The 24,189-nt window shown below is 37.1% G+C and overlaps 3 protein-coding genes across 3 annotated transcripts; 1 reads left to right on the forward strand and 2 right to left on the reverse strand.

Moving 5' to 3' along the window:
- The first annotated feature begins 1,470 nt into the window (after positions 1 to 1,470).
- LOC103513461 (thymidylate kinase-like) lies at positions 1,471 to 3,236 on the forward strand. Its single transcript, XM_026826644.1, has 6 exons — positions 1,471 to 1,633; positions 1,992 to 2,121; positions 2,237 to 2,243; positions 2,329 to 2,373; positions 2,526 to 2,748; positions 2,957 to 3,236. Exons 1-6 carry the CDS (start codon positions 1,480 to 1,482, stop codon positions 3,028 to 3,030), a joined length of 633 nt encoding a protein of 210 aa, XP_026682445.1. The 5' UTR covers positions 1,471 to 1,479; the 3' UTR covers positions 3,031 to 3,236.
- An 870-nt stretch (positions 3,237 to 4,106) lies between these two features.
- Positions 4,107 to 23,675, reverse strand: LOC103513462 (U4/U6 small nuclear ribonucleoprotein Prp3; the record flags this gene model as incomplete). The annotated part of the gene is made up of 12 exons (XM_026826641.1): positions 4,107 to 4,447; positions 14,343 to 14,433; positions 14,756 to 14,902; positions 16,220 to 16,434; positions 18,792 to 18,934; positions 19,519 to 19,595; positions 19,946 to 20,106; positions 20,409 to 20,597; positions 21,428 to 21,604; positions 22,077 to 22,310; positions 23,013 to 23,155; positions 23,499 to 23,675. Coding segments are annotated over 12 exons (1,904 nt in total), but the record flags the coding sequence as incomplete, so codon positions are not given.
- Positions 12,122 to 14,072, reverse strand: LOC113469154 (prestin-like). The gene is made up of 2 exons (XM_026826643.1): positions 12,588 to 14,072; positions 12,122 to 12,339 (listed from the first exon to the last, which is right to left on the reverse strand). Exons 1-2 carry the CDS (start codon positions 14,060 to 14,062, stop codon positions 12,258 to 12,260), a joined length of 1,557 nt encoding a protein of 518 aa, XP_026682444.1. The 5' UTR covers positions 14,063 to 14,072; the 3' UTR covers positions 12,122 to 12,257.
- Positions 23,676 to 24,189: the final 514 nt, after the last annotated feature.

Below are 24,189 nucleotides of genomic sequence, written 5' to 3' on the forward strand. Positions count from 1 at the left end.
CTTAAAGAAACTTGTTCAATTAAAATAATTACTTAACATTAAATTGATCATAGCAGTCAAAGTGGTGCACCAGGAAAAATCCTGTAGAACGAATAGAGAATAATGTCCAACTATGCATTATCAGCAGATCTATTCCAAAAGGGAAAATCCCGTAGAACGAAGATGTTCTTAAAAAAATACAATAATATTATGTCAGATCTCTTACGAGTGCAATAAATTATAAGGTTTGTTCGAAGACATTAAATTAAAGTACCTATTAAAAGAGTGTTTTTTTTTCATATTATTACATTTATTATTTATTTATTTTTTTTTTTTTTTTTTTTAGGGATATTTACATTTTCAAATATTCGTGTAAGAAAATGTGACTTACAGGAAAATTTCGTTCGCGTGTAGTCAATAAATTACTAAAAAGCAATATAACGATATTACCTATAGTCCTATACCTACCTGATCTTTATTAGTAGGTACCTACCTACTTACCATGATTGGGCATCTCTGTCCACACGTATTTCTCTGATGTAGGTACCTAGGGTAGGTATGTAAGTACATACTTACAAACACAATCCATTAGGATACGACTTATACAGGGTGTTCATGTTCAACCTCAAAGTGCCCCATAGGAAATTAACCCGTAAAATCGTTTTTTGCCCCATAAAAGTCCCCAATACACTTTTCGTGCCCATTATCTTCAATGGAACTTTTGACGGGGAATCGATTGGTGCAACTTTCAAGACTGTCCGACTTACAGTTAAGGAGTTACGGGTTCGAGAATACCTACTGATAGCTGAAATAAGTAAATATGCTAAAAAAGAAAGTAAAAAAGTCATTATGTTGGTAGGTACTGTAGACACTTCGTTATTTTTACTTCTGGTCACCCTAAAAGATCTTGAATTTTACGTTTTATGGCAGTAAGTCAGAAATTATCAAATGTAAAAAAAGTACATCTATGGACTATGGATAGAAACTTAGAAACGAAGCACTTCCTAGAACTATGTGGGTACTCAGCTACATTGAATTTCAATGAAAAAATAATAGAGAAGAGATTGAACATTCATATGTTTTCTGAGATTCCAAGACATCAATAAGGCATCTGCTTGATTGGAGGAGAAAAAGCTCGTATCAATGCATAGGTACTAATCAAGGTTACCAACAGTCCTAATCATAATATTATACAAAACGACAGGTGTATAGATACCAATAAAGTAGACATAAAATCAATTTTACAAGAGATAATGTACTCCAGTCTAGAAAATGAGAATGTGCAATGAAAATATAAAGGAGTCACTGGCATACGTATTAAACGATTCTCTTAGAGAGGCAAGTGTATGGTACATTGTATGGACCTGTTTATATTTACATGGTCATCAGATGACCGGATTTTAAATCTATATCTATCATCTAGATCTAGAATCTAGATCAGGGGTGCACAAAACATTTGATACTTACCTATTTTTTTCCTCCCCAGATTATCATCAAGTAATGGCTAGCCAAATTCCAAGAGGTGCATTTATTGTATTTGAAGGCTGTGATCGGTCAGGAAAAACTACCCAAGCCAAGAAACTAGTTGACTATTTGAACAAAAATAACATTCCATCACAATTTGTCAATTTCCCTGATAGAACTATATCAACAGGTAACTAATAATTCCATCAACAACAATCCTAGTATCTACCTACCATCATATATTTATCACCAAGCCAACCCCACAGAAGTTCAAGATCCAAGTTATTATTGTAGGTACTCTAGTAATGATTGGAAAGCTGGACCCTCAAGGCCACAAAGGAGATCTGTTTAGTCAGCATTTTTTTTTTGCAGATCTCTTATTTTATTTAGGTTGTGTTGGTTGTGGGGAAAAAAAAAAAATAATAAAAAAAATCCATGATGATTTTGTTTGCTGATATACCTAATAATGATATGACATAAATTTTAAAATAAGAGGGATATTGAGCATTCAACTTGTTTAGATACCTAATTGAGCACCTTGATTTCAGGCCATATCATTGATGAGTACTTACGCAAGAAAATAGAACTTCCTGACCAAGCAGCTCATTTATTGTTCTCCGCTAATCGTTGGGAACGGGAACCCACATTGACAAAGTTAATTGAGCAGGGGATAACTCTTGAGATAATGCACTCCAGTCTAGAAAATGAGAAGGTGCAATGAAAATATAAAGGAGTCACTGGCATACGTATTAAACGATTCTCTTAGAGAGGCAAGTGTATGGTACATTGTGTGGATCTGTTTATATTTACATGGTCATCAGATGACCGGATTTTAAATCTATATCTATCATCTAGATCTAGAATCTAGATCAGGGGTGCACAAACGATAGATATTCCTTTTCTGGGGTGGCCTTTTCTGCTGCCAAAGAAGTAAGTTTCTATTTCAAAATAATTTAAACCATACTAAAATCTAAAAACCTTCTACAATGGTCATAATTGTGTTGTTTTATTGCCACTCAAATAAGTAGGTAGTTATTATACTCTTTATTGTTTATTACCATATGTAATGTTTTTGTTCACAGGGTATGGACATATCATGGTGCTTTCAGCCAGAGAAAGGATTGCCTAAACCTGATGCTGTGTTACTTTTCAAACTGAATGAAGAGGCTCTACAGAGGAGAAAAGGTTTTGGTGATGAAAGATATGAACAGACAGACTTTCAGAGAAAAGTAGCTGAGAATTATGAGAAATTGAAGGACAACATTTGGATTGATATTGATGCTGACAAAGATATTGACACACTAGGTTTGATAGTAAAAGATATAGTAATTGACACAATAAAGAAATCCCAGTTCAGTCCTCTAGAAAGGTTTGTTTAGGAACATAATTATATGTCCTCTTCTCTGTGTCTTCGAAATTTATTTCTCAATTTTTTATGTTATTCAATTATTGATTACTTATTGAAGTAATAAGTAAATTGTACTTACATATTTTTCAATATTATTGACACTAGGTTTGATAGTAAAAGATATAGTAATTGACACAATAAAGAAATCCCAGTTCAATCCTCTAGAAAGGTTTGTTTAGGAACATAATTTTATATGTCCTCTTGTCTGTGTCTTCGAATTTTTTTATTTCTCAATTTTTTATGTTATTCAATTATTGATTACTTATTGAAGTAATAAGTAAATTGTACTTACATATTTTTCAATATTATTTATTTTTGTATCCGAGCATTCCTTGTTAATGTAAGTTGTAAATATTAAAATTAAACACTTTTAAATATTATTTAACGGTATGTACATTTATTTAAAAATTACATAGTGTGATTAATTGATTATTATTTACAAAATAATTAGTAGCTAGTAGGTACCATTCAAGATCAAAAAAAGGTAAATATTATAATTAGAGGGAACTGTAACTGTAAGGTCTTATCGTTCTGAAAGCGAAGAGAGAGGGAAGACAGGATAGAAGAAAGTCAGCCGTTCCGAGAACGAACCTTACCGGTTTAGAAAAAAAAAATCGCCCTAGGCGGAAATCCGAACCCGCGACCTAGCTTACAAGGCAGACACGCTACCCTCCAAGGTAACTAGGCTGGCTTGAGATGTTTTTTAATGTAAGTTGTAAATATTAAAATTAAACACTTTTAAATATTATTTAATGGTATGTACATTTATTTAAAAATTACATAGTGTGATTAATTGATTATTATTTACAAAATAATTAGTAGCTAGTAGGTACCATTCAAGATTCAAGATCAAGAAAAGGTAAATATTATAATCAGAGGGAACTGTAACTGCTAAGGTCTTATCGTTCCGAAAGCGAAGAGAGAGGGAAGACAGGATAGAAGAAAGTCAGCTGTTCCGAGAACGAACCTTACCGGTTCAGAAAAAAAATTCGCCCTAGGCGGAAATCCGAACCCGCGACCTAGCTTACAAGGCAGACACGCTACCCTCCAAGGTAACTAGGCTGGCTTGAGATGTTTTTTCCGAAAGCGAAGAGAGAGGGAAGACAGGATAGAAGAAAGTCAGCCGTTCCGAGAACGAACCTTACCGGTATAGGAAAAAAAATTCGCCCCAGGCGGAAATCCGAACCCGCGACCTAGCTTACAAGGCAGACACGCTACCCTCCAAGGTAACTAGGCTGGCTTGAGATGTTTTCATTCCATTGCTTTTGGCCTTTGCAAGACACATTTTACACTACGAGTAACTTTTTACTTTCTATTCTAGTTTAAACTCAATTTCAATACAGTGTTTCGTATTTCATTGGTCAAAAACTTACCGATTGTTCTCATAAGGGCTAAAGAACTAAGCGACTGGTGTTCCGAACCTTACGCTAGTGCATTTTAAAAGGACTATTTTTCGACATTATCCAACACGGTTTTACTATAGCAAAGGTCCCAGTACTGTTCTACGTTTCGCTTCTTAAACTGCTCTCTCGCTAAGGTTTCCGTGACACAGACTTTGAATTTCATCTCTCCGAAACTTCTTTCCTTTTTGGTTCCCTGTACAAAGGGAAAAGTCCAGCATTAAGGTGCGTTCTCACTCTCACTTTTTTCTTTATTATTTTTCAAAGAGGTTAAGAGAAAACCAGGCGTTCCGATAACGAACCTTATTTTTTGGGATAAATTTCACCTCGGTCGGAAATAGAACCCCCGACACAGAGTTCTTTTTGTTCTGACAAGTGATTTTTTTTTGTCTTATGGCGAAAATATGCTAAAAACTTGTAATATATAATTATGAGACTTATTCTACATAAATCCAAGTTGTAAAATAGTACTTACCTCCCAGTAGGTATGTAAGTACATACTTACAAACACAATCCATTAGGATACAACATATACAGGGTGTTCACTGTTCAACCTCAAAGTGCCCCATAGGAAATTAACCCGTAAAATCGTTTTTTGCCCCATAAAAGTCCACAATACACTTTTAGTGCCCATTATCTTTTATGGAACTTTTGACGGGGAATCGATTGGTGCAACTTTCAAGACTGTCCGACTTACAGTTAAGGAGTTACGGGTTCGAGACTCTGCGATTTCAATAAAAAATACTGTTTTTGAAAAGGCCTTCAACGGTTTCTGTTAAAGATATTTGAGCATTTATAAAGTCATGTTTGAACACTATCCGACTCACGGTTAAGGAGTTACAGGTTCGATTCTTCTCTTTGTCAATAAATTTAATTAAATTTCATAAATCATTGATATAAGTGTAAGTGAATAGTCTATCTTGTGGTGCAACAATAAGAAATACTGTTTTTGAAAAGGCCTTCAACGGTTTCTGTTAACGATATTTGAGCATTTATAAAGTCATGTTTGAACACTATCCGACTCACGGTTAAGGAGTTACATGTTCGATTCTTCTCTTTGTCAATAAATTTAATTAAATTTCATAAATCATTGATATAAGTGTAAGTGAATAGTCTATCTTGTGGTGCAACTTTTAGCACTATCCGACTTACAATTAAGAAGTTACGGGTTCGGTACTCCCCTGTGTCAACGAATTTGACTATTTTTCTGTGGATCATTAACAAATAAACATGTGAATAGTCAATTTCATGTGATTTTTTACACCGAATCTAATGGTGCAACTTTTACTGTAAGTCGGACAGTCTTGAAAGTTGCATCACTCAATTCCCCGTCAAAAGTTCCATACGAGAGAATGCTTAATGGGCCCGAAAAGTGTATTGGGGACTTTTATGGGGCAAAAAACTGATTTTACGGGTTAATATTTCCTATGGGGCACTTTGAGGTTGAACTCCCTGTATGTAGATTTCTGTGTATCTCGACTAACAAATAAACATGTGAATAGTCAATTTCATGTGATTTTTTACACCGAATCTAATGGTGCAACTTTTAATGTAAGTCGGACAGTCTTGAAAGTTGCATCAATCAATTCCCCGTCAAAAGTTCCATACGAGAGAATGCTTAATGGGCCCGAAAAGTGTATTGGGGACTTTTACGGGGCAAAAAACTGATTTTACGGGTTAATATTTCCTATGGGGCACTTTGAGGTTGAACTCCCTGTATGTAGATTTCTGTGTATCTCGAATGTAGGTACAAATACAACCATTATCCATATCCACAACGTACGTATATGATGTCTAAAACGACTGGTACCTATGGATATATAATAGCTCCACCTGATTTACATATTCTGCTAATAATCGTAAGTTATTAGAAATTAGAATCAATACAACCTCAGTCATCAGTGGCCTTGGAAATACATCTACTAGTTCGCTAGTTTCCCAACGTCTAATGGCCATTTACCCTTCATTTTTGTACGATTGGTGAAATAAAAAAAAATGATGTGCCCCCTAGGATTTTTGGTGGTACTAAATTTGAGGATCCTATACCTGTCAGTGAAACGGCGCGACACAGCGGGTGCTAAGTGGCAAGGTCTCATGACCCCAGAACCCTGATATTTTATGCTCCAGATGACCTCAGAAATAGGGAGGGGGAAGGGAGAGAGATATTATTATTATTGATGACTTGCTGTTGATGTAAACCCCCTAAGTTGTTGTTGTATTAGCGGCTTTACCTTTATTCGATTGGCGTTGGCAAACTGTAACTGATGCTAAGGTCTTATTGTCCCGTTCCCAGGACGAACATTATCCGTTCAGAATAAAATCCGCCCCGGGCGGGAATCGAACCCGCGCCCTAGCGCTTACAAGGCAGACGCGCTACCAAATTAGTTTAAAATTTAGTAACTTTTCAAGTTAAAATCAAATGGGTTAACCTAAACCAGTCGTCCAGAGCGAACGTCATCCTAAACCGATAAGGTTCGTTCTCGGAACGGCTGGCTTCATCCTATCCTGTCCCCTTTTTCTTCGATTTTGGGACGATAAGACCTCTGGTACACCAGCCTAGTTAGCTTAGTTGGTAGCGCGTCTGCCTTGTAAGCGCAAGGGGCGGGTTCGATTCCTGTCCGGGGCGGATTTTATCCTGATGGGATAATGTTCGTTCTCGGAACGGCTGGCTTTCTCCTATCCTGTCTTCCTTCTCTCTTCGATTTCGGGACGATAAGACCAAAGCAGTTACAGTTCCCTCTGTCAAACCTCTTAAAAAAAGACCTCTGGTACAGTTCCCTCTATCAAGCCTCTCTCTCTCTCTCTTTCTTTTAAGCCGAGACGAACTCAACTGTTCTGGGCTAATATTTGAATTTTGATAAGAGAATGCTTTGCTATGAAGTTATATTACAAGCTCAATAATAAACCTTGAGCCAATCCTCCTCGTCGAAAACTTTAGCAAAACTAGGAATTGGTATTATTATGGTTATGGTTCTACATATAAATTAATAAATTATGTATAATAGTTCTCGATAAGACGTAGCGTCAAACTTATAACAATAACAAAAGTGTCACAAATAATACCTCATTATTGTTATGGTTATGTATTTGTTTATAATTGGGTACCAAGGCCAACAATGGGTAGGTATACTGATAATGAAATGACGTCACGTCACGTTAGTAGCGTGTCCAGATGTAAACCACTTTCAACGTTGCTTAACCTCAAGTCATCTAATGGTAAATGGGCATTTTCAAGCGCTCCGCTCCTCGTAACTCAGGGACATTTCTAAACCTCTTCAAAAAAAAAGACCTCTACTACAGTTCCCTCTATCAAGCCTCTCTCTCTCTCTCTCTCTCTCTCTTTATTTTAAGCCGAGACGAACTCAACTGTTCTGGGCTAATATTTAAATTTTGATAAGAGATTGCTTTGCTATGAAGTTATATCACAAGCTCAATAATAAACCTTGAGCCAATCCTCCTCGTCGAAAACTTTAGCAAAACTAGGAATTGGTAGGTATTATTATGGTTATAATAGTTCTCGATAAGTAGCGTCAAACTTATAACAATAACAAAAGTGTCACAAATAATACCTCATTATTGTTATGGTTATGTATTTGTTTATAATTAGGTACCAAGGCCAACAATGGGTAGGTAGGTACTGATAATGAAATGACGTCACGTTGGTGGCGTGGCGGTTGCGTGTCCAGATATACACCACTTTCAACGTTGCTTAACCTCAAGTCATCTAATGGTAAATGGGCATTTTCAAGCGCTCCGCTCCTCGTAACTCAGGGGTCGCAGGTTCAATTCCCAGCCAAGACATTTCGAAATTATTCAAGAATGTACCAACGTCAGTGGTGTAGCTAGTGGTTAGCACGGTGGACTATAGATATGGAGGTTGGTGGTTCGAGTCAAAGTGAAGTCATAAAATTTAGTGTAGTGTAGGGGTCGGCAACTTAGAGTTAGAGGAGGGTTTTGTTTCAAATCGCTTGTAGGTATTAGGTACTAGTAAGTACATATTGTGAATTAGACCCCAAATCAGAGCTGTCTGGTTCAGGCAGGGTAAAGGGATTCGTTAGTATCTTTCAATCAAAAGAATAATAATGTTAACAAATACAAATACTCACCATCATTAATTTGCCATCCCATTACTGTTACGTGCACAAGTATATTGCCCTTCCGTTTTTTTACTTTCTATTACTACAGTATTTTTTTTTTTTTAAATTGACTTCTTAATTGGGGAGCGGCCGGGCTTTGCCAATAAATTAATAATAGCGATGATTAGACATAAACTGATAGAACTGGGTTTAATTTAGAAGTTAAGTCTTAACTGTCGATTTCAGGCACTCCCTTATTCTTTGTTCTTTTTTAATTGAGCAGAATGCAGACCCCAACATTCGCTCTCAAGTGGCCATCGCTGAGACCCGCGGGCCAATAGAATACCCAACATCCTCAGGTAGGTATCTAGGTACTATCCAATGTATGTATATTTAATGGTGCAATATTCTATAATAATATTAATAATTCATTTAAACATTATGATGGATGGACAAATCTGTAAAAATCGTACATAAGACAAGTATGATATGGGGCACACTGCACAGCCCCTAGCTATGGAAGAAAATTCAATTTCATAAATAAATTGTGAAATTTTTAACCAAAAAATAAGTTAAAATATATTTGAAAATGTAGGTATAACAACAGATCAACAAAATTTCATGGTATACATCAGGAATAATAGGAAAGGCCTAAGTAGAACCTAGGTGAAAGTGACAGAGGTAATTATTAAGCATAAGGTGCCCGTAAGCACGAGTATTACCTATGCATTATGCACTTATGTAAATCATAATAAAACAGGAAATAAAATAAAAAAAAGTAGGGTGGGTTGGGATAATTTTGAGATATCAACTTTAATGGTCCCAAATAATATACTTCTGTAGACCATAAGCATGTGATTTGAGAAATTGAGACCATTAAAGTTGGTGTCTCAAAATTAATTATTATACGTTATACGCTATGGTGAAAGTATGTACCTACCTCCGACACCGACGTATGCAATAAAAATGTATTACCTACCTACCTACCTTCTAACATCAAAAACCACACAATTTACTTCAAGTACATTTACATTAGACTCACATGGTCTGTGTTCTGTGTCGTAGCATGCCCATCACGTAGGTAATATCCATCTAACTACCTACATCATCACTCTGTGTAGGTACCGATTTGTTCCATTGAAATACTGCCTTCAACAGCTTTATTGCTATTTTTTCAAGGTAATTATTAAGCATAAAGTGCCCGTAAGCACGAGTATTACCTATGCATTATGCACTTATGTAAATCAATATAAAACAGGAAATAAAATAAAAAAAGTAGGGTGGGTTGGGATAATTTTGAGACATCAACCTTAATGGTCCCAAATAATATACTTCTGTAGACCATAAGCATGTGATTTGAGAAATTGAGACCATTAAAGTTGGTGTCTCAAAATTATCGAACTAAAATACCTAGGGTCAGAATATGTGTAAACAGCTTTACTGGTCATCATACAAACCACAGAGAAAGTACCCATTGAGATATGTCGAGAAGTACCCATGCACATGTAGATTATCACAGGGAATACAGCCATGTAGATTCCAACTATTGGAGGTACTCCTCCAAGACTGGAGTATGCCATGCCTTGAGGAATATGAAGAACGGCCACAGTGAAGCCAGAGACCATGTCATGGGAGAGATCATTCTTCCAGTTGTAGTTGGGCAGCCATTCCAATATGGGAAATAAAGACAAGACAATATTGACAATTTTGAATTTAGATCTCAGCTTATTCTTAAGACTCTCTGACAAATGTTTCTTCTTGTATTCTGTATGATGATATATTTCATCAAATTCATTCTGCTTGAATGGTTTGTATTTATTGAAGATCTTGGGCCCAACATCTTTGTCATCTTGATTTAATAGTGGGTGAGAATTACTATTCATGAAGTATGAATACTGGATTTAAACATAGAGCAGAATGCCTGTCAGTTCAAGTCTGATTTATTTTGTTTTCGCTCTTAAAGTACTTTTGAGAGTGGGTAAATATAATTAAGTTTTTATTCCTTCAATTTTATTGATCCTATAAAATAACCACACACTTTTTAAATTAATGAAATGAAAAAAAAATATATATATAAATCTAAGTATTATTTATAAAATACTTAATAATTTATTTTTATTTTATTTTTTTGTCTCTTTGCTTCTTATTTCAGTTTAAATTATTTGGAATCTGCCTTGATTATTAAAATTCAAATAAAGTTTTAGATGAAGATAAGTATTTCTTGTAGGTTTTATTATATTATAGTAATAATAATTGACACAGTAAAATAATGTTGATAAAAAAATGTCTATTATTCCAGTGAAGAGAGGAAACCAACTGACAAAAGTATTTATTTTTTATATCTTGGTTGAAGGTGTTAAGTTTTTAAATATATTTTGACCTTAACATTAACATTGACACACGACACACTACCTTGATCTCATGTTAAAATACACTCAAGATTAAATGGCCAAGAAGAGGTCAGAAAATAATAAATTAAGGAAGAACTTGAAACCAGTCTTATCAAGAACAATGACTCACCAAATAGTCAATCCCTCACTGAGCCAGACATGTCAGTCACTAGAATACAGATTAAATAACGTTTTAGAGTTCCTCCTAGATTGAAAATGACCTTGTTCGTTCAAACCAAATACATAAATGGTAATTAACTTGCTTTATTATCACCAATCACCCACCTCTCACTCTCAGCACAAAGATATTTTAAAAATTCGCGCTACAAGGATTGATAAAAAAAATTCACGAGTTCTACATTTACCTCTGTGGAGGCAAAGTACGCGGCAAATTTCAAAATCATTTTTCAAATGAAGTGTTTTTCTGTGCTTGTATACGCATATTTCCCGCTCTTACTCTTACTAGTCTTTTATTACTATTCTTTATGCTCTTTCATTCGCCTGATGAACAGTGACCAGTCGAATGCAGCAAGTACTGAGGAATTTCCGATTGTCCACGTCCGCTCATAACTCTCAGACAAAGGGAAAAGCAATTCCTTTAAATGGCTATTTGCTTGTATACGCATATTTCCCGCTCTTACTAGTCTTTTATTACTATTCTTTATGCTCTTTCATTCGCCTGATGAATAGTGATGAACAGAGACCAGTCGAATGCAGCAAGTACTGAGGAATTTCCGATTGTCCACGTCCGCTCATAACTCTCAGACAAAGGGAAAAGCAATTCCTTTAATATTCATCCTTGGATCGTACATGACTTCTTTTGGTAAGTTTATCCAGTACTTCATTACTAAGTGTTAGTTGTCAGTCTCATGATCTTTTGCAAGCGGACAATGTCATCACCGTGACCACCGCGTACCCTAACCAATTCAACTATGCAATGAGTATTCAAACTCGCCCATTGTGACCCAATCTCCTGTGGCTAATCAGTTAACATTTGATACTTACCTATTTTTTTCCTCCCCAGATTATCATCAAGTAATGGCTAGCCAAATTCCAAGAGGTGCATTTATTGTATTTGAAGGCTGTGATCGGTCAGGAAAAACTACCCAAGCCAAGAAACTAGTTGACTATTTGAAGGTGCACAAACTCAAAGTGACCGCGGGCCGCATTTTGGACCATAAATTTTGGCCGCGGGCCGCATTAGTTTTTCAGCTATAATATTGGTTGAAGAGGGGGGGGGAGAAGCCACGGCTTACTAAGAGGGGGTATTTACCCCCCTCTCCTGCTTTAATCAAAATTAAATCAAAAGTACATAACACTTTTTTTCATTTAGATATTTAATTTTTCGATTTTTTTGGGAATGTATCGAAATGAGCTTGCGGGCCGCACAAAAGAAGTTGGCGGGGCAGTTTGTGCACACCTGATCTAGATTCTGGAACCTAGATAATTATCTACAGCACAATGCTGCAATACATAATAGATGCAACATCACAATACCAATTATCTATTTGAGATTCCTATTCAACAAATTAAAACATTGTTAATATTCTTTACAGTCCGAAACTGCATCATAGACGGTGGGATAAAGTTGAGACGAGGGAAAATCATTGAAAAAGTCACATTTCACAAACACTTGTTTAACAGGTTCAAGTAGTTTTACAATATGGAGACTGAACATTTCGAAATTATTCAAGAATGTACCAACGTCAGTGGTGTAGGTAGTGGTTAGCACGGTGGACTATAGATATGGAGGTTGGTGGTTCGAGTCAAAGTGAAGTCATAAAATTTAGTGTAGTGTAGGGGTCGGAAAACTGCATCATAGACGGTGGGATAGAGTTGAGACGAGGGAAAATCATTGAAAAAGTCACATTTCACAAACACTTGTTTAACAGGTTCAAGTAGTTTTACAATATGGAGACTGATTCCTTGCTCCATAAGTTCCTTGTACAAGTCAAGAAAAGACTTAACTGTGCTAGTATCTACACTTGAAAGAGACATCATGTCGAGGATTATCTGCTTGGGATAAGGTTCTGAGGATAAACTTAGCTTACTAATTTTGTGAAACACTTTATCTTTATTAATAAAGTTCATGCCTCCAATGATTCTTAAAATAACAATTCCTGGAACATCAATAGCAGATTCATAGAAATCTTCTTCTACATAAATGTTGGAATCAATCAATCTTCCAAGTTTATAGACCATAACTTTCTGTCCTGTCACCACTACAAATATAAGGGAACAAAGAACACCTATACCTAAACCATAATCTACATCAAGGAGGACAACACTTAAAAATGTAAGACACCAAACACAGGCCTCTGTATATGATTCCTTAAAAGCTAATTTCAGATCTTTTACTTGGTTTAGCATACCTTTCACTGCTACAATAACAATGGAAGTTAGAACACAGTATGGTAAAGTTTCAAAAAATGGTCCAATGTATAGTAGAATTAGCACAAGTAAAACACAAGAAACACCACTAGCAAGCTGAGTCTTACCTCCTACTTGAAGTTGAACCAAACTTCTAGATAGAGAAGAAGCAAATGGTATACAGGAGAAAAAGGAAGCAAAAATATTTGACACTCCAGAAGCCAAAAGTTCCTGGTTAGAATCTATTTTATATTTTTTCTTTGCTAATATGGAGGCCATAGAAATGTTGATTGAAAAGGCAACAATTGATATAAAAAGACCATCAAGCATTAATTTTGGAATCAAATAAAAGGGGGGAGGCTGAGGGGAAGGTAGACCTATGGGTATTTTACCTACATTAGACAGGTTATACTTGTGCTTAACATCCAGAATTGAGGAAAGTAAAGCCCCTGCCACTATAACAATCATTTCAGTAGGAATAGGAAAGGATATATTTTTCTGTATTTTAGATTTAAAATGGTCATTGTAGATGATGAGTACAGAAACCAATATGACTACTACACCAAAAGCTACATAATTTGTTTTGTGGATGTTTTCAGCAACATCTATAAGAGTGTATATTACATTGAAAGGTCCAATATGTCTCTTTACCTTGATTCCAAATACATGTTTAATTTGAGAAAGGATCACAAGGATTGCAGTGCCTGTTGTGAAACCACTGATCATTATATCAGACATGAGAACACTGAGTGACCCCAGCTGAAACATACCTAGAATAACATGCCATATTCCCACAGTGATACACACTGCAGATGCTACTTGTACAGGACTCAAACCTAAAGGATCATGTGGAGATGGTAATGAGCTGTTACTGGTAATATTGGTTTGAATGGAATCTAAACTAAAATACCTAGGGTCAGAATATGTGTAAACAGCTTTACTGGTCATCATACAAACCACAGAGAAAGTACCCATTGAGATATGTCGAAAAAGTCCAGCATTAAGGTGCGTTCTCACTCTCACTTTTTTCTTTATTATTTTTCAAAGAGGTTAAGAGAAAGCCAGGCGTTCCGATAACGAACCTTATTTTTTGGGGATAAATTTCACCTCGGTCGGAAATAGAACCCCCGACACAGAGTGCTTTTTGTTCTGACAAGTGGTTTTTTTTGTCTTATGGCGAAAATATGCTAAAAACTTGTAATATATAATTATGAGACTTATTCTACATGAATCCAAGTTGTAAAATAGTACTTACCTCCCAGACTAGAACACATTTGTTTGGCGTTTCCTTTCCCTCGTTGGATTTAATCATGTCTTCTTCCCACTTTATTCTGTGCATCATTAATCTGAAAATGGACATGAACATTTAAATCAACATTCAACGTATTTGCCTCGGTGGTGTGATGGTCAGATTTTTACTTTTTTTCTTTATCGTCCCGAAACCGAAGGGCAAAGGACAGGAGAGGAGAAAGCCAGCCGTTTCGACAACTATTCAGGATGAAGTCCACCCCGGGCGGGAATCGAACCCACGACCTAGAGCTTACAAGGCAGCTGTTCTACCCACTAAGCTAACCAGGCTGGCTAATGGAAGTTTACCTTAACGAAAGCAATAATTAATTAGTCAATTACATACGTCGTCTCCGAGGTAGTCTAGTGACAACTACTTACCTCTTGAACTTGCTTTGTTGCTTGGGTCCTCCTTCCACTACTATCACATTGCAGTCCTTGTACATAACCACAGCTCCGGTCATGAATAGCTGATTACAGTTAGTCTCCACTTTGAACTTCTTACTCGGGTTACTGAAATCATCCACCCTGCGAGGAAATGAAAAATACGAAAGTTAACAACAAAATTTAGGAGGCGCAGTTCATCTTAAAGTAACACGCTTGCATGCCTGGGAAAATGAAAATCACATTTTGTCTCCACTTTGAACTTCTTACTCGGGTTACTGAAATCATCCACCCTGCGAGGAAATGGAAATACGAAAGTTAACAACAAAATTTAGGAGGCGCAGTTCATCTTAAAGTAACACGCTTGCATGCCTGGGAAAATGAAAATCACATTTTGAAAAGGTGGCAACACGTAGAAACTTGGATTTTGCTTTGATTAAAAAGTAACAATATGTAGCAGTTTTTGGAATTTTTGCCACGTTGTGGTTCAATTTGAACCAGAGATACAGTGTGTAACAGAAGTCGCGCAAATTCGAAAAACAATTGAAATTTCGCGCCGCAACATACGGATCTTAATTTTTGGAAATTAAATTTATCTCCAAAGAGGGATATTGTCTACTTTTTCTACATGTAATTAGTTTACACAACAATCAAAAGTTTGCATACGGATCCTAATTTTTGGAAATTAAACTTATCTCCAAAGAGGGATATTGTCTACTTTTTCTACATGTAATTAGTTTACACAACAATCAAAAGTTTGGAGTAAGGTCGGGGTAATCCTAATTTTTGGAAATTAAATTTATCTCCAAAGAGGGATATTGTCTACTTTTACTACATGTAATTAGTTTACACAACAGTCAAAAGTTTGGAGTAAGGTCAGGGTAGGTACTCGAAAAAAAAAAAATACAAAATGGCGGATATCTCCGTTATTCTGCTGGGGCTTTCGAAAAAGTGGGAACTTCTTGTAGCTCTTGACCTGTTTATACGGATCCTAATTTTTGGAAATTAAATTTATCTCCAAAGAGGGATATTGTCTACTTTTTCTACATGTAATTAGTTTACACAACAATCAAAAGTTTGGAGTAAGGTCGGGGTAGGTACTCGAAAAAAATACAAAATGGCGGATATCTCCGTTATTCTGGGGCTTTCGAAAAAGTGGGAACTTCTTGTAGCTCTTGACCTGTTAAGTATTTTTGGGATTCTGAAAGGAAATTGAAATTAATTAAAAAGGTGCCCAAAATACTTTGCACAAACCCTAATTAGTTCAGAAATTAAGCTCCTTAACCTAGTCCTATAACACTGGTCACTGATCAAATTGTGAAAGCTCCTTTTTGTGTTTAACCTAACCCTATAATAACACTGGTCACCGCTCATGTTAAGTATTCTCTTTTTCGGGTTGACATCGATTAATGCAACGCTCTGTATAACGCACTCACGCCATACACATGGTTGAAAACTCACCTATACACCGCCACATGCACTTCCAAGCTCGTGTCCTCCTTGATCTTCCTTATCTTCTTCTCCCTCTTCTGTTCCACGGTCAACTTTCTCGACGCGTTAGCCTCTTCGTGGTCCTTCTGTCTCTTGGCCATCTGGGCTCGCACGTGGGCCTCCATCTTGGTGGGATCCTGTACAGCTTCTGTGCCTAGGACGCGCATCAAGTTGGATATCCGGAGCTGAAGAGGGGGAAGAGGGAATGACAATTAAAAAAGACGTTCGTAATCAATCAATAGTCTCAAAGTCAAAGCCTTGTTGGGACAGCCATAACCCTTTTTAAATCCTGATGCTGGTACAAAACGCTTCATTCCATCACAATCATTTGATCTTAACTGGGCAGCGCTAAGCAGAGAAGAACCATCCAAAAATAGGTGCACTTTAATGGACCAAAAGATTTTTTTAATCCCAGTTCCCCTTGTTCAGTGGTTCGTTTCTGTGAAAATATTCATATCACTTCAGACTCTTTTCTATAGGTATCATGGTTCTATGAAAATACCTTCGATAATAATAAGGAAAATAACTAATAGCTAGGCATTTTTTAGGGGGTTTTCTGTTGGCTGGTTTCTTTCTGCTTAATGCTGTCCAACTACATTGTATGGGTTCCAGTCGATGTCGCTTAACTTTGTTCAACTGTACTATAAACGAACCAGATCTGCAGAATTTCCTTCAGGCACTGCAGAAGGCACTTCTCCATTGGTTGGCTTGGTTGATATTTTTGGTTTCTTGGAAGGCTCATCGTCCTCATCATGGTGCCGTTTTTTGGTTACTTTCTGAGCTAAACTGGATTGGAATGTGGAGCCAAAATGAAGAACTTTCTCCGCCAGTTTTTCTGCCTTAGCTCTATCCAACAGTGAGCTTAATTTTTCTGAAAATTAGATATTATTTTGTCATTACAGTATGTTATTTTTCAAGTTCAGTTTACATAATGTCTTGTATTTGATAGGATAAAACATTTTTTTTTTTTCGAAAGTTAACAACAAAATTTAGGAGGCGCAGTTCATCTTAAAGTAACACGCTTGCATGCCTGGGAAAATGAAAATCACATTTTGAAAAGGTGGCAACACGTAGAAACTTGGATTTTGCTTTGATTAAAAAGTAACAATATGTAGCAGTTTTTGGAATTTTTGCCACGTTGTGGTTCAATTTGAACCAGAGATACAGTGTGTAACTGAAGTCGCGCAAATTCGAAAAACAATTGAAATTTCGCGCCGCAACATACGGATCCTAATTTTTGGAAATTAAACTTATCTCCAAAGAGGGATATTGTCTACTTTTTCTACATGTAATTAGTTTACACAACAATCAAAAGTTTGGAGTAAGGTCGGGGTAGGTACTCGAAAAAAATACAAAATGGCGGATATCTCCGTTATTCTGGGGCTTTCGAAAAAGTGGGAACTTCTTGTAGCTCTTGACCTGTTAAGTATTCTCTTTTTCGGGTTGACATCGATTAATGCAACGCTCTGTATAACGCACTCACGCCATACACATGGTTGAAAACTCACCTATACACCGCCACATGCACTTCCAAGCTCGTGTCCTCCTTGATCTTCCTGATCTTCTTCTCCCTCTTCTGTTCCACGGTCAACTTTCTCGACGCATTCGCCTCTTCGTGGTCTTTCTGTCTCTTGGCCATCTGGGCTCGCACGTGGGCCTCCATCTTGGTGGGATCCTGTACAGCTTCTGTGCCAAGGACGCGCATCAAGTTCGATATCCGGAGCTGAAGAGGGGAAAGAGGGAATGACAATTAAAAAAGACGTTCGTAATCAATCAATAGTCTCAAAGGCAAAGCCTTGTTGGGACAGCCATAACCCTTTTTATTTTTTTTTTTAATTAATTTAAATACCTTATTTATACTGTCGGCTAAGACTAAAAAGTCCCATTATGCCAAACTTAAAACAGCATAGACCTAAGAGCAAGTCCTAAGACTAAAAAGTCCCTAGACCTAAGACTAAAAAGTCCCTTTTTAAATCCTGATGCTGGTACAAAACGCTTCATTCCATCACAATCATTTGATCCTAACTGGGCAGCGTTAAGCAGAAAAGAACCATCCAAAAATAGGTGCACTTTAATGGACCAAAAGATTTTTTTACTCCCAGTTCCCCTTGTTCAGTGGTTCGTTTCTGTGAAAATATTAATATCACTTCAGACTCTTTTCTATAGGTATCATGGTTCTATGAAAACACTTCGATAATAATAAGGAAAATAACTAATAGCTAGGCATTTTTTAGGGGGTTTTCTGTTGGCTGGTTTCTTTCTGCTTAATGCTGTCCAACTACATTGTATGGGTTCCAGTCGATGTCGCTTAACTTTGTTCAACTGTACTATAAACGAACCTCAAAGGGTTAAGTGATAGGAAATGCATCGCCCAGTGATTACCTCCCCCTAAGAAAGAATCAGCTGTCCAACTACATTGTATGGGTTCCAGTCGATGTCGCTTAACTTTGTTCAACTGTACTATAAACGAACCTCAAAGGGTTAAGTGATGGGAAATGCATCGCCCAGTGATTACCTCCCCCTAAGAAAGAATCACTCTTACCTTGGGTTCAGGCGGGGGTTCGAGTCCCAGTCGAATCTTCTCTTGTTCCTCTTTCCACGCCTCTCTTCTATTCTGTCGTCTCAACTTCTTCCTCTCCTTGTCCGTAAGGAATACGGGCATGTATACTGGTTTGGCCATGTCACCTGCGGAAGAAATTTGATTTGATAAAATATCTGTACCAAATTTTAAAGAGTAAAGTTTTAAATTTAAAGAAAAAGACTGGATGTAGATGGACATTGTGTCCCATAAATTAGGTGAAATCTTGAGAACGGCGAACTTTGGCCCTGAAAAAGGTCAGCCATGTCACCTGCGGAAGAAATTTGATTTGATAAAATATCTGTACCAAATTTTAAAGGGTAAAATTTTAAATTTAAAGAGAAAGACTGGATGTAGATGGATGAAAATAGATGGACATTGTGTCCCATAAATTAGGTGAAATCTTGAGAACGGCGAACTTTGGCCCTGAAAAAGGCCGTGACTTGGACTCGAACCACCAACCTCCAGATCCGAAGTCCACCGCGCTAACCACTACACCACTGAGGTTGGTTGATTCTACAAATAATGTAAATTACCGAATCTCTCTGCAAAGTTTGAGCTGCCCGAGGCAAAAGGTACACGTTTGATCTACCTGTAGGTCCTAGGCGCTTTTACTGTTTCATATTACTTACTATAGGAAAATGGCCCAATGGTCAATATTCCAGACATTTGTAAACAACATATTACTTACTGGGTGGTTTCATTTGAATTGGATGTTCCACGAGATTGGTGATGGCAGACGTCTTGATATTGTTCTCTTTTTCATACCTGAAAATAATGAGGAGTTCAATGTTAAGGCCCGCTCCCACTTGTGAGTTTCATCCGATTTTTTCCCCCAAATGTCCTGTAGGATTTAAAGGAGAGTGTTTCAGTTCCCACTACGCACGACACGATTTTTTTTCGAACGACAAGCGGGAACGGGCCTTTACTTTAGACTTGGCAATAAAAAAAATCCCGTCACTTGAAACCTTAGCAGTTGTACTTTGACGTCAAACCTCTACAGAACAAAAAACTTCTAAAAGTGCTTTAAATAAGTCGGCCCTGAACCTTTACTACGCGTAGCTAAGTACCCATACCTTTGAGAAAAGTCACCTATGTTAAGCTACGTCGGTACTCACGTTTCTTCGACCATGATGACGGCATCCCACCACTCTACTTCTGGCATTTCATCCTGATCATCTTCCATCTTGGGAGCTATCAAAGCCAACTTGGTTGCTGAGGAGATACCAGTTTTGCGAGCGTTCTTCGAAATGTCCGCTTGCAATTTGGCCAGTTGTGCCTAAAAGGAGGCAAGAGAACAAGAAGAAATAAGTTCTAGTAGTGATCATTTTGTTAATACGACTGCAAAGTCTGAAAAGCCTCTCTAATCCTAATTTTATAGAATTTACACCTATTTTGTACCAAATACGTGAGACCATGTTTACTGCGGGAGTAAAGGGACTTTTCAGTCTCATTCTGGCAGTGTAAGCAGGGTATATTCTATTCTATTCTATTCCAATCCAGCAGTAGGTTAGGTTAATACAACACCATAATGGTCAAAATATCACATTTTATGGAGGACAACTAGGCTTTGGAACTAACCTTGACCCTGAGCTGCTCAGCAAGCTGCTGGAATTTTCCCGGTTCGTGGAACTTGAGAGCCCTCTTGGTTCGAACACTGGACTTGGCAGAAATTCTCGGATCAAAGAATTTACTTTCCGACAGATCTTCTGTAGGCTTCTCCTTGAGCTTCTCATGGAATTCTTCTCGTTTTTTAGCTCGAATGTTAGCCTGGAAGATGCAATTAATCAAAGATTAGGTTTAGCTTTAGATTGTAAGAGTTAAATGAAAGAGTTTACTTACAGTTTGGTTGCATATTTTTAAATTTGTATTTAACTCGAGATGGAATCTTTTGGATTATTACAAAGCACTTGGCGTAGTGGTCACTGTACTCGCCTTGCACGTGGGAGATCCGGGTTCGATTCCCGGCGGGGTCAAAAAATTTGCATCATGCAAACGATTGATTCCATGACTGGTTGTTGTGGGCTGTTTATTTATTTCTTTATTATCCAGGAACAAAAAATTTCGTCAAAAATTCGAACCCAGCACCTCCGAATTGAGAGTCCGTGCCTTCCACCACTCGGCCACAGAGGTGGACATCTACCATCTACTACTTAAATGACTACTTTTGTTGTATTGACTAAGTTGGTAGGGATTCACACCCAGCACCTCCTGAGATCTGGGTTCGATTCCCGGCGGGGTCAAAAAATTTGCATCATGCAAACGATTGATTCCATGACTGGTTGTTGCAAGCTGTTTATTTATTTCTTTATTATCCAGGAACAAAAAATTTCGTCAAAAAATGTCTGCCCCAGCCGGGATTCGAACCCAGCACCTTCGAATCAGTGCCTTCCACCACTCGGGCACAGAGGTGGGCATCTACCATCTACTACTTAAGACTACTTTTGTTGTATTGACTAAGTTGGTAGGGGTTCACACCCAGCACCTCCAAATTGAGAGTCAGTGCCTTCCACCGCTCGGTCATAGAGGTGGACGTATTTACTACTTATGGACATACATGACTACTTTTGTTATATGTATTGACCAAGTACATAGCTTACCTTCAGAGTAGGAACCACATGTGTTAGTTGCACCTGTTTACCCGTAATATCGATAGTTCGACCTTCACTGTCCAAAATCAGAGGCGTAGGTTTGTCTGTAGCAGGTGCACCAGGAGGTTTGGCCCCTGGAACTGAAGGCTTGAGTACCCCCGTTGAAAGTTTGGACTGGATTTGAGCCTGTGAAAATAAAAGTCTTTTATTAAGGTTGGAATGATAAGTATACTCGTAAGTACTTAGTGCTTTATATAGAGTAGGTATTTAGACTGTCAGATTAGACAAAGTTGTTCAATTATAAGGGGGATGAAGTGATTAAAGGTACCTCTCTAGGAGGGGTTTCCTGTAGATTTTACTTAGAGTCCCATTGATGATAGAATTAACACTAGAACTTGCACTTCGGTTAGTTCAGAAAGACAGAAAGGGGATCTCACATGGTCAGTACAGTACTAAGATATTTAAGTGAAAACTCATTTTGAAGAAGGGAGGGAAAGAGAATCTTTAAAAGAAGAGAGGGAGAGAAAGAATAAAACAAACTGAGTCAGAGAGAGAGTGCACCAACTGTTATTAAGGAGTGTGGTAGCACACCATCCCACTACAGACCCAGACAGACAGACAGACAGACAGACAGACAATAAATAAATAGGTCCATTACCTGTAGTTGAGCAATCTTCATAGCCTTCTCATATGTAGCATTATCTTTTTCAGCAGTGGTTGATGGTGGTGCTGGTGGCATTAGGGGAGGTATTTTGGCGGAACCAATGATGGCAGGGGTTACTCCTGCAGGCACTACAGGGGTAGGAGCCACAGGGGCAGTACCTTTTAATGCCAGCAGAGCTTTCTTTCTCTCCTCGATCATTTTCTGGGCATGTGCCATCATGTTTTTAATCTGAAAATATTTATAATAGTTTCATAAGTGAATGGGGTGAACAAGAAATAAATAGGACTAAATACATTTTTTTTTTTTTTTTTTTTTCAAAGAACATTTTTCTTTTCCCTCCTTTTTCTCTTCTGCTTAAGATCTTAAAAAAAAAAAGTCATTTGCACAGAACAAGTTCCTTAAACCTTGATTCCAAATCAGCTACCTCCCCTTTTTTTTCATAGTCAGCTCCCATGGTGTAGTGGTCACTGCACTCGCCTTGCATGCAGGGAGACCTGGGTTCGATTCCCGTGGGGTCAAGAAATTTGTATCAGGCAAATGATTGATTCCGTGACTGGCCGTTAAGGGGTCCCACTCAGCCTCGTGGAGGAAAATGAGTAGCTATTGTTAATATAAATGCATATAGTGTCCGGTGCCAGCATGGTAGGTAATTGGGAGCTGGATTATTGCGATATATGTATTTGGAAAATCCTACAAGGCTGCAGTGAGCACAAAAGTTGTGAAATAAAGCACAAAGAAAGACATTTAATTATTATTATTATTATATTATTATTATTATTATTATTATCTATTATTATTATTATTATTATTATTATTATATCTATTATTATTAATTATTATTATTATTATTATTATTTATTATTAATTTTGCATTTCTTCAGATTTAACAGACCTTCTACCATAATGAACAAAATTACAACCAGAACTCACTTGATTTTGGGGAAAAGATCTGCAGAATTTTCCTTCAGGCACGCGCAGAAGGCACTTCTCCATTGGTTGGCTTGGTTGATATTTTTGGTTTCTTGGAAGCTCATCATCCTTCATCATGGTGCCGTTTTTTGTTACTTTCTGAGCTAAACTGGATTGGAATGGGAGCCAAAATGAAGAACTTTCTCCGCCAGTTTTTTCCTGCCTTAGCTCTATCCAACAATGAGCTTAATTTTCTGAAAATTAGATATTATTTTGCCATTACAGTATGTTATTTTTCAATTCAGTTTACATAATGTCTTGTATTTGATAAGGATAAACATCAATTTTAACATATTGTTTTGTATTGGAAAGGAAAAACATTTTTTTTTTTTAATTTATTTTTAATCCTCCTAAAAATAAACCAAAAATGATCAGTGTTCATACTTTCAGGTACCGAGGTAGGTACTTATTTTTTTCTGGCAATATCATTATTTATACTGTACTTACTTGTAGTTTCTTTCAAATCATAACCAGATAGCAAACAATTGGTAGCTACGGTAACTATTGTTGGCTCATTGAAACCTAGGAAATGTTCAACAGTATTGTTTAGCTGTGACTTGAACTCATCCACATCTCTTTTAGATAGGGACACCATTGTGACTAACGGGGATATGATTTGGGATTCTGAAAGGAAATTGAAATTAATTAAAAAGGTGCCCAAAATACTTTGCACAAGCCCTAATTAGTTCAGAAATTAAGCTCCTTAACCTAGTCCTATAACATTGGTCACTGATCAAATTGTGAAAGCTTCTTTTTGTGTTTAACCTAACCCTATAATAACACTGGTCACCGCTCATTTGAGACAGCTCATTTTTGTAGCAAGTTTCCATTGAGGTGATGAGAACAAGTACCAAATGAATTCATGAATCAGTTGCTTCATAAAGGCAAGAGAGTAGAACTAGTTAGCCCTATGTCACTACCTAAGCAATTTCCTAGATCAAGTGAAATTTGGGCAGTGTCATAGCTAAAGGGTAAGCATTCTGTGGACCCAGCTCAGTGATGGAATCCATCGGAAATAGAGTGGGGTTAAGTAAGAGACTGTTGAAATATAGGAGACATAATACAAAGGTTAGGTACCTTTATTTCAAAGAAAAAGTTCATATCTTATCAATTTATCAGATTTTCTTGAGTCATCTTT

This window comes from Diaphorina citri, unplaced genomic scaffold (assembly GCF_000475195.1).
Source record: "Diaphorina citri unplaced genomic scaffold, Diaci psyllid genome assembly version 1.1 scaffold973, whole genome shotgun sequence".
NCBI classification, from domain to species: domain Eukaryota; kingdom Metazoa; phylum Arthropoda; class Insecta; order Hemiptera; family Psyllidae; genus Diaphorina; species Diaphorina citri.

Bases quoted from the DNA above. Each gene is read 5' to 3' on its own strand.
- LOC103513461 (XM_026826644.1), top strand. From the start codon at position 1,480: ATGGCTAGCCAAATTCCAAGAGGTGCATTTATTGTATTTGAAGGCTGT. The intron at 1,634-1,991 runs GTAACTAATAAT...CCTTGATTTCAG, and splicing joins TGATAGAACTATATCAACAG to GCCATATCATTGATGAGTAC. The intron at 2,374-2,525 runs GTAAGTTTCTAT...TTTTGTTCACAG, and splicing joins CCTTTTCTGCTGCCAAAGAA to GGTATGGACATATCATGGTG.
- LOC113469154 (XM_026826643.1), bottom strand. From the start codon at position 14,062: ATGGGTACTTTCTCTGTGGTTTGTATGATGACCAGTAAAGCTGTTTAC. The intron at 12,340-12,587 runs ATGTGACTTTTT...AGTGTTTGTGAA, and splicing joins GTTAAACAAGTGTTTGTGAA to ATGTGACTTTTTCAATGATT.